The sequence below is a fragment of the Parambassis ranga genome, chromosome 2, assembly GCF_900634625.1.
Source record: "Parambassis ranga chromosome 2, fParRan2.1, whole genome shotgun sequence".
NCBI classification, from domain to species: domain Eukaryota; kingdom Metazoa; phylum Chordata; class Actinopteri; family Ambassidae; genus Parambassis; species Parambassis ranga.
In genome coordinates this window covers 39,151,330-39,161,772 of record NC_041023.1, presented here as the reverse complement: position 1 = coordinate 39,161,772, position 10,443 = coordinate 39,151,330, and the positions used below count along the sequence as shown (strand labels likewise).

Here is a 10,443-nt window from a genome sequence, read left to right as displayed (position 1 = left end):
ATATATATATATATATATATATATATATATATATATATATATATATATATATATATATATATATATATATATATATACTTTCTACCTAGCTTTTTACCTATTTCCAGATAATAAAAAAGAAAAGAATGACATCAAGATGTAGTGATGGTAGTGATATTACATAATAAAAAAAACATATGGGTTCCTGTATTTACTTTGGCAGAGAATAAGAAGAGCTACTTCTTCTGCTTGATTCTAATACATTACACATACACATACATCATTTAGAAAGGAGTCAACTCACACGTGACACTTATTAGAAGTGCAAATGTTTATTTAAATAACATTTCCTGTTGGATCAGAATATAAATGTGCAAACGGGACTGAAATAAACTGCTTTTTCATTTGTTGTTTAAAGAAATATCTCAGAAATGAGCCTTTGTGCACATATCGGTAAATCATTTTCTATACTAGCTCGCTGTTGTGTTCATGAAACAGTTTCTTTTTTACAAAAAGTGCTACTTTACAGTGTCATCATAAGCAATAATACACAGTTATACTCCTGTAAATGATTCAGTTCTTCCATGACATGAGTGTTCTAGCTGTAAACTCCTCTCTCAGGCTTATGCTGCCTACCACCTTGTGACACAGAAATCTGCCTGCACTGATCCAGATTACAGGTTTTAGTGTAAAGCAGGGATCTCACCAGACCCTGACAGCTCCACTGTTGTCAAAGAATGCCTGATCACACTGTCCCTTTCTTGTAAACACTGTCAGTGTGTCAGTGATCTCACCCAAAAAAGTGTGTCTTAGGTCTGGATCTAAAGGAGCCTTTCTTTGACCCATCCACGTCCTCCTTGTCGTGGAATGAAGCGCTCTGGACGATCTGAGACGTCCTGTAGCGGAGCCTTTGCAGTTTGGGCTTCATTCTGCTAAGCGAGGACCTCCTCCGGACAGGTTTCTCCCTGGGTCGGCCCTCCCCGTCCACAGAGTCACACTCGCTAGCATTGAGCAGCCTGAGGGGCCTCAGGTTAGACTGGAGGACCCTGGAGAACCTCCAGCGGCCTCCGTCTCTGCGGTCCATGTTTTCCGACTCCTCATATGCTCCTATGATGTCCCGTATGTCCACACTCACGCTGTCAGTCAGGTACTGGCAGGCCTTTCTCCCACTGTAGTCCCTGATCTCCACGTCTGCATTGTAGGCACCCACAAGCAGCTTCACCACCTCCATGTGGCCGTGCATGGCGGCTACGTGCAGCGGTGTGTACCCGCTGTTGGACCGGACATCGACACTGAAGGGAACGTTATTCTGCTTGGCAAAGTTGATGATCATGGCCATCAGCTCAGGCCTCCCGTGCTTGGCGGCCCAGTGCAGGCAGGTGAAACCTGTAATGAAGTCCTTCTTCAAGACTAATCCAGGCTCAGAGATGAGGAGGGGGTGCAAGCTGCCCCATTCCCCGTCTGAAGCGCACATCATCCACTCGTGCTCCAAGGGGTCAAGGGTCACAGAAGCCCTCTCATCTTCCAGGGTGATGGAGGATATCATAGAGGCCGAGTCACTGTCGCTCCTGGATGGCATGCACACTGAGCTTCGCAGCACCAAGCTGCGTCTTAACTGCGGGGAACGGTTCATCATGACCTCTATGAAGTGTTTCCGGCTGCCTTTTGGGGTGTTGTTGTCCTCACTCCCAGACAGACTGCGGGCATCCTCCTTGTCATCAGAAACAACCCTGCCCAAAGATCCTTTAGAGTTCAGATCCCTCAGGGCTTCTGATGAAACCACCTCGGCATGTCTCTGTGTGGGTGCAGCAGAGAGAGCAGGCCCGGGCAGGGTGAAGACTGCTCCCTCCGCAGGGAGTGGCGAAGCTTCAATCACTGCAATCACTGGTATGTCGGCTACTTTCCCGCCCTGGTCCTTCTCGGTCTCACTCTTCTTTCGACTGAAGCTTTGTCTGTTCCCCATTTTACCTGACGTGCCGTCCTCCACTATGCAGACATGGCTTTTCTCGGCTGTCTCAGTGGAGCAAACATGCGGAACTCTCACCTGGCTGTCACTTCCGTAACCTGAGCCTGTTTGTTTATGCACCTGAGCACGCGGCTCCTCCGCTGCGTCATCGCCGCTGACCCAGCTGTTAGCTCCTCGGTCTGGATTAGCAACATAACGGTGCTCTCCGACTGCTGCGTCCTTTCCACACTTTTCCTTTAATGAACGGCGAAACTTTTTCTTCAGGCAGACATACTTAACTCCGCTCTCCGTTTTCACAACAGCGACGTTGTCGACGTAGGTTTTAAACCTGTCCCGAACAACAGCCTTCTTCTCCGGTTCCTCCGGGAATACGGTTCTAAAGTGCTCTATTAAATCCGCGTTCCTCACTTTGTTTCCGTTCTCCGTCAGAAACTCTAGAATTGTATCTTGAGTGAACTCGGCAGCCATTGCTAACATAATTAATACTTATAAAAGTAGCAGAACAGCGGGGTAGCACCAAAAATCCACCAAATGATCCCCCGTGTAGAAATAACGCAGCCAGAACTGGTAAAGCCGATTAACATAAGGAGAAGTGTGATGTAGAGCTGCTCTGTGTGTTTTATTTCTAGCGTCCAGGCGCCTCCTAGCAACCGAGTGCAGCAAAAGGGCACTTGCGGACTGTACCATGTAGTCTAAATAGGGGTGGCAAGTTTACAGTTTTTTTCTGAATGCTTAAACACTAACAATGATTCTTATAGCACAATTTCTAAAACTATTAATAGTTATAGCAAAATCACTCACTGAGTTTGCAAAACTAAAAGCAAAAATGCTGATTTACACTCAATTTGCACTTTTGCAACACACTACATTTGTAATTGTATAAATATAATCCACTCCACAGCACTCTTTTTGCGGAACTGTAAACACAACTCACTGCTTTACACACAACTTCCAAATGATCAACACACTCCTAGTAAAACTATACACATTTATGGCTAGTATTTACACTATTTTGCAAACTGTCTGGCTACACTGTCACATGTGAGAACTGTTTTAGATCATTAGTTCACTTTGTAATCAGCATGAGCACTGTAAATAAGCCACAGGTAAGCTTCAGTGTGGAGAACAATGGAGGGAGAAGAAGACTGAGAAGAGTGAGAATTAGAGGAGGATGAGGACATGAGGAAGCAGGTGGGAGAGGAGGACGAAGACTAGGAGGTCAATTTAGAGGACGAGGACGAGGAGGTGAAGAGGAAGGAGGAGGGTAAGAAGAAATAGAATTACTGTCATCGGAGCTACAATAGTGGATCATATGATCAACCATGGAATGACCCTGAGGGAAGCTGGCCAACGGGTTCAGCCTGAGCCGCTACACTGTAGCAAGCATCATAAGGACATATTGATGAGAATCGGTTAGTACAGTTCCCTCACACCAAGTTTTGTAGTAGTACCATACTCTAATGAGAAAAACAACAATACTGTACATGTAAAACTGAAACTGTTACTCCGCAGAATCATAGACATCCAGCATCTGGAAGGAGGCATGCAAGGATATGGACCAGGCATCATGTCAGGCCTGGATACGGCACTCCAGGAGATGTTCCCCGGTGCCTTGGACTAGAAGACATTGCATGCGACGTTGATGAAATTCTGTGGCCGGACCCAGAGAGACAAGACTGATTTTCTCTCTCTCTCTCTTTCAGTGAAATTGTATGCTTTCTTGTGATTGGTTTGATGTGTGTGAATAAACATTCATACTTGAAATTTGAATCCCTGTGCGTTTATAGAACTATTTATGACAAAAGTTTGACCTCAAATGGACATACTGTACCTTGTGCACCCAGAAAGCAAAAGCCAGATGTGTTTTCAGTTAATACCATCAGTGTGTAGTTGGCACATTGTGTGCTTAGTAATATGATGGTTTGTGTTAACTGTTTGGTACAAAAATACCATTTTTACAAAGGTTTGAAGAGTTAAGCAAGATGTATTAGCTTTTGCAAGAGGACTACAATGTTTTGCTGATTTGGTGTAAGGTTGTTTTATTTGTGTGTAGAGTTTTGCACAAATAGCCAATAGTTACAAAAATGTGCTTAAGCAATCAGAAAAAACTGTAAAAATCTATATTCTATTGCTGTACAAACGTGTTAAAAGATTATTTATTTTACTAAAAACACTTGATAAATATGATAAATGTTGATGTGAATAAATTTAAAAACAAATGTATAACTTTTTCATTTTATTTTGTTTCCTTCTTCTTCACATTTACCAGCTTAGCTCCGGACTGTGTGTACCACCTGTCAGATAGTACAGCAAGCTACTACTTAGTAACACAGCAGTGTATGTAATAAACCATACAATAACTAGAAAAATGACACAATATATAGTCAACAAAAAACACTAATTAATACATAGTTTTCATGTTGATTAAAAATAAAAATCACAGCACTCGTGTCACAGCAGCCGCTCACTCCGTTTGTTTCAGAGACTTCAGAGCAGGGAGGATGTCATCCAGGTGACTCACATCTGTCAGAAACAAAAATGTAGTCACAACATGCCTTCGGTCCGTTTTTCACTGGAAGGCTGGGTGTGCCCATTTTTCTTAACACTGTGCAATACCTCTCAAGACTCAACAAGTACAGTTAGCTCATGTCAGATTATAACACCAAGTGCCTGCTTCACAAAAACTGAATTTTTAATTCACTTATCAGATAAATTACATCAGATGCATTATTTACCTAGAGTGTGTAGAATGTCAGTAATGAGGGAGTAGAAGGTGGGAAAGAACTCCTCGTGCTGCCTCACTTTGCTTACGATGCTAAAAAAACAAGAACAAACTCATTTAGCGTTGTGTTTTTTTAAAACAACAACAGGCTGGATGGATATAAAAACCTGTCAATGTCAGCATCTCCTAGCAGATTGTGGAATCCTGCAGCCTGTTTGTCAGACGAGACCAATCTGGCGACCCGGTTCACCACCTCAGCGGGAGAAGCTCTGTTGTCTGACACAAAACACCACACATCAATGACCAAGAAGGTTTTATTCTTCTGTGACTAGTGCGGGCGGTTACCGAGGTCCAGGACGTCTCTGAGGTTCCTCATGGCGTTGTTCATCTCTCCCAGCTGGCTGTACACCTTGTTCATGCGTGGGTAGACTCCGCTGAGAGACGGGACATCAAACAGCTTCTGGAAATGGGACACCATGGAGCCCAGAGCATATCGGGTGGGGCTCCTCAGTATCTAGCAGACAAACAAACCAGTACTAAGTACAAATCTGAAAAAAAATGCCTGAAAATGGCACAAAAGTAAAGACAACATCTAACCTTCTCATCATCAGTCGAGGTGTTTTTCAACATGGTGTCCACCAGCAACATCATGTCCTCCACCTTTGCTGCTTCGGCTGAGTTCTGGCCGCCATCCCCCGACTGCCAAGGCATCAGTGTGGCAAAAAGTTCATTCAAACTGCGCTGAAGATCCTAACAAACACAAGCACAACAAGCTCAGTGGACAAAGACGTTAGTTTGCTGTTACAACCATGTGGCGGGTGTTCACCGTCAGCAGGTGGAGCTGCTTGGCCCACAGCTCCAGTGTAGGCACAAGAGTCTGAAAGTCAGCAGTGGAGAGTTTCTGTTTGTGCAGTTGTGATGGAGTTACAACTGCACTGATCTCATTTAACAGCTGGAAGAAAACCAGAAAAATGCTGTTTATAGTATTAAAGGCAAAAGAAGAGTTAAGACATGGAATCACTGTTCTTACGTGGTGATAGTGGGCACACAGCCTGGCTTGGTCACTGATGTTCTCACTGATCTCTGCAGTGTTATCTTCTGTAGGTAATCTGCAAAAGAAGTGCTTCTGGACATGAGTGATATGTAACTGATTATTATATGCATTAACAGGACAAATCACGTGATCAACAGGCACGAAAACGCACATCCAAACACTGTTACTGTTGTGTTCGGAGACTTCAATCACTGTGATCTCTGGAAAAATATCCCCAAGTTCACAACATGATGGACAAGTGCTACTTATACTGCTGTCCCCAGAATGGTGCTCACCCTGCCATCCTGGTACTAGCTAAACTGTTACAACCCTAGACTGAAACATGTGATTGGTCCTACCTTGTGTTGCACAATCGACGCAGTTTGTGTTTGTAGAATTTCACCTCTTTGAGCGTCGGCCTACACACAAAAACAGTCAGCACAGAAAGCAATATAAAAGCAGGCACACACACCTTTTGTCCAGCTCTTGCTTTAGGTGCTGAACGTCCCTCTTTAGCTCTTCCACCTGTATTTGGCTTTCCTTCTGCTCTTCCTGGTATGCCTTTAAGTAATAAAATTGTCTGAATGACTGCTTCAGGGTCATTGACAACAAACATGACAGGTTTTAATACCTTCAGAATGGCTTTGAAAGATGGGGTAACACTGCCGGACGTCTTTTTGATTCTTGTTTGATCAGACGCTTTCGATCCATCAGACTTTTCTCTGACAGATCTGGAAGCAAAACCTAATGTTAGAGTTTGGTCTGCTCAACAAAATTGTGTTCATACACAAAGGAGTTGTGTTACCTGAGCTCATCCAGCAGCTGAGCCATTTTAGTCTCATAGAAGTCAATCACATCCAGCACCCTGCAGACACATCAGAGCCATCAACCTTCTGCTGTTCAGTCAGTTTATGTGAAGTCTTTAACATGCAATAGTTCTTACTGCTGATCTGCAGCAGAGCTCTGCTGGATGACTTTCTTGCAGACATTCTGGAAAGTTTGACTCTGCCGGGCTAACCGCTGCTCTTCTTCTTTGATGCTGAAGTAGAGTTTCCTCTGAAGCTGAGCAGTTTCTTCCTTTTGTTTAGAAATCGTCTGCTCCAAAACCTGACACTGTTTCTGAAAGAGTTTAACAATGAATCGTTATTAAAAATGCTGATATGTATATATATATATATGTATGTATATATGTATGTATATAGATATGTGGTGAAATGTCTCACCTGTGCTTCTTGTTTTTCTCTCTGCAGCTGCTGTGTGTGGCTTTGCTGCTGGACAGCTTTGCCGAGACATCGGTCCTCCAAGTCCTGGACTCTGGTCCTAACCTCGTCCAGCAGTCCTTCCAGCTCAGTGGCTCTTTGAGACTGCTGAGCCGCTCGGGTCATGTGCTCCTTAACATCCTCTCTAACAACACACATAATAAAAAAAAGGAAAATGTTTAGATGAGTGGCCATTAATTTAGATACTCATCAGCCATCAGATTATGAAATTCATATTTATTATTTTTTTGTTTATCCAATCCAAACTTAATGTTATGGCTGCTCTCTTTTTTTATGATGCATCATGTGCAAAGTGCCACCTGTGTATAAATCCATCTGATCACTATGAATCGAATAAGGCAGCATGTTTTCCACTCCAACCATTATAGATTTAAATGTGTGTGATCATCAAAAATGTATTCTCAGTAATATAATCTAGTCTTAGAAATGACTGGAATTACAGTCATCTGGTTTCCATGTCATTCGGGCTTTATCTCTGAGCTGTGAAGCTCGGGTGTATCCCTGTAATATCCATCTGATGCCGATGAGATTGGATGACAGGAGGCCAGGTGGTCTGTGCGCCCGTGTCTATGCATTATTGATGGCTCAAGATATTACACTGCAGACATCTGAACACAGAAAAAGGACCACCAGCTTTACTACAATCTGAATTGCTCCGTACATTCCAGCACTGCACTACTATGTATCTCTGTGTTGGACTTACTTGAGCTGGTTGTTAGATTTGACAAGCTCCTGGATAAGTGTCTGTCTTCTCTCAGAGTCACTCAGCATCATCCTCAGAGTTGTCCTGACATCCGCGGCTGATTTTTTGTCCAATAAAACCAAATCTGAAGACATATGCATCCCTAATAAGCAAACTGCTGCCTCCAAGTGTGGCATTAGTTTAACTCAATTTCTGTCCTTACCTGAAAGGTTCCTATTCTCAACAGGATCTGAAAAAAACACCGGCCTAAAACCATGGTGCTGCAAAAGTCTGTTCACGTCATCCCATTCTACCTGCTCCTGCTGCAACACACAGAGACCATTACAGTTAAAAGTATGTTACATATGTTCAGCATTTGTTTCAGCACCAACCTGAAACTGCCTCATCGTCCACAGATAAACATATGTCCTGTTTCTTTCTGTATCCACATCCATTGTTAAAAAACTCCCACTCATCACACTGATCTGTAAAACCCACTCGTGATAATGCTCCCGCACCCCCCACTGCAGCAGCTAAACAATGAATAAAAGGCGACCCACTGATCCACGATCTAACACCCCTCCCACTCTGCATCCCCTCCTTGACGCTATAATGCTGTTCTGACACGACTTACCTGCTCCATCGTTTAACCAAACGTCGTTAGGGTCCAGACAGCTGTCAGCGTCAATTACACGTAGCGTAACTTACGTGGATACGTACAAAACAACAGAACCTAAAACGTAAACAGCGGTTAGTTCGAACGTATGTGACCTTATTAGCTTCACGTTAGCATTAACGTCATTATACGTTACATAGTCAACTTGCGAGTTAATTATAAGGCGCCATTGGGACATTGGAAAATTGTTTTCTTCATAAGCTAACTCCTACGTCAACAGGGGCTAAGTTTGTTAGCTACGAACTGCTACTTCCGTAATTCAAACATTGCGCGGTGACGCCATTCTGGTAAAACCAATTGGAAGCAGCTATCTGGTTCATTAACCAATAAGCTTACAGGATGTGTTCAACAAAAATCGTAAATTCAAATCTCCTTACATTCTGACAGACTATTGTACCGATGTTCACGCCTAACGGGCGGGGAATTTATATGAAGCCTCGTAGACTTCTCTGATGAAGCATTTGAGAGTTGGTTTTGGATTAAGAAATACCATGAAGCAACGGAAAGTGTTAAAATTACGACCTCCAAATGTGCCCGTAATGCAGCAACAAAGCTCTTCTTGCACCAAGCACAAATAACCACTAGATGGGAGTAAACGCATGTCTAGCGATACTCCACAATGCAAAAACATCAGTTGATGCTATACCAGTTCAAAATAATTAGTTTGATTGCAGCCATCAAACTAATTATCTTGTCCTTCAACCTCTTTCTTCTATCTTTCTTTCTTCTATCTTTCTTATTCTTCCGTACGTTTTTTGGCGCAGCGTATCTTCAGCATACATTGACCGACTTCAGCCATTCAGCTATCAAAATGTTCATCTTACATAGGACATTCCGGGTCAACTTCAAGTTTTTAAGCAATTATTAAAATTATTAAATTATTAAAATTATCGAATATTAAGCAATTTCGGTGTCATTTTTAACACGGGAGTCTTCAGTGAGCCCTTCAACGAGGGTCATCTGCCAAATGTATCTCCTCCTATAAATTTCATGCTACAGACTCCAGTTTAGTCTTAAAACACTCATTAGATGCTGCTCTATCAAACCTGTATTCAGAATTTTCTAATTCCAAATCGTTTCTGCACGCCAGGCTCTCAAAATTGGAGTGGTTTTTGAGGTCTCCTCTGCTGTTACCATGGTGACAGGCTGACACCCAGAGGCATACAAAGCTCTTTCTCTGATTCTCCAGCAATTCAGAGCAATCCTTCACATCAGCATTCAAAACAATGCTTCAGCTGCAGCAATCAAACTTGCATTTTCTTCAGGAAATGCCCTTTTATAGTTTTATATTTCAGTTGATTTAAGTAGAAAGAAAAACAATTATTTCAGTTTAGATAAATGCTTTTGCCAAAACAATCTGAATAGTCTGAATATATCCTAAATAATACCATAAAAGATGAGTTTAAATGTAAAATCTCAGACAAATGACAACTACTGAGTACTCTTAAAAAATGCTCTTGAATTCCCTCCACCTGTACACACTCTAACTGTGGATCACTTGGGAAACGATCCACTGTCTCTTCATGTGAGAGTTTTCATTAAAGGTCGTTGTCATTTAATAATGGGGAGATGGAGCCTGGCTACTCACTGTGTCTATGCGTGCATCAACTCCACTGAGCATAAAATTAAAATGGAAATTTAGGTCTTCAACAAAGTCAAGGGTCCCATTGACCTGTGCTGTATGATTTATGGCAGGTGATTACACTACCTCAAAGCTGCCTGAGCTCATTTTACTGTTCCAACTCAGCACCATTCAAGTTCCAAACAAATGCACAAAAGTGCACCTCTTACAGGTTATTAGTCAGCGCATGTAAAAATCACTACTAGGTTGTGTAATAAATAATTTTCCTTGAAACCAATCCTCTGTATTTAATTACCTGATCTTATTCTGACTTTTTTGAAAATGTATTTTTTTAAAGGGTTGCTTACTCTAATCATATTGGAAACATCTAATTTTACAAAATTTTGAATTCATTAAATTCATTTTGTGCCTGCTTTTTATACTTTTGCAGACAAATGTTGCACAGCCCTTCTTTTCCACAAGGTGGTGAATTCACTCCTCATCATAATCTTCACATTACACCAGGCTGAGTCTGAGCCGCAGC

The 10,443-nt window shown here is 42.3% G+C and overlaps 2 protein-coding genes across 3 annotated transcripts; both read right to left on the bottom strand.

The window, feature by feature from the left end:
• Positions 1-342: 342 nt before the first annotated feature.
• Positions 343-2,519, bottom strand: LOC114430031 (ankyrin repeat domain-containing protein SOWAHC-like). Its single transcript, XM_028398543.1, has one exon. The coding sequence runs from the start codon at positions 2,420-2,422 to the stop codon at positions 770-772; it is 1,653 nt and encodes a 550-aa protein (XP_028254344.1). The 5' UTR covers positions 2,423-2,519; the 3' UTR covers positions 343-769.
• A 1,680-nt stretch (positions 2,520-4,199) lies between these two features.
• Positions 4,200-8,580, bottom strand: cep70 (centrosomal protein 70). 2 transcript variants are annotated; one of them, XM_028398541.1, is made up of 17 exons: positions 8,475-8,574; positions 8,297-8,395; positions 7,886-7,985; positions 7,684-7,807; positions 6,924-7,104; positions 6,644-6,819; positions 6,506-6,565; positions 6,332-6,431; positions 6,173-6,261; positions 6,060-6,119; positions 5,698-5,776; positions 5,494-5,619; positions 5,265-5,417; positions 5,013-5,181; positions 4,835-4,943; positions 4,681-4,760; positions 4,200-4,468 (listed from the first exon to the last, which is right to left on the bottom strand). In XM_028398541.1, the coding sequence occupies exons 2-17, from the start codon at positions 8,303-8,305 to the stop codon at positions 4,410-4,412; spliced, it is 1,674 nt and encodes a 557-aa protein (XP_028254342.1). In that variant the 5' UTR covers positions 8,306-8,395; positions 8,475-8,574; the 3' UTR covers positions 4,200-4,409. The 2 variants fall into 2 exon arrangements, with proteins under 2 accessions (XP_028254342.1, XP_028254343.1); XM_028398542.1 differs by lacking the exon at positions 6,060-6,119 and having other exon boundaries at positions 8,297-8,580.
• Between the last annotated feature and the right edge of the window lie 1,863 nt (positions 8,581-10,443).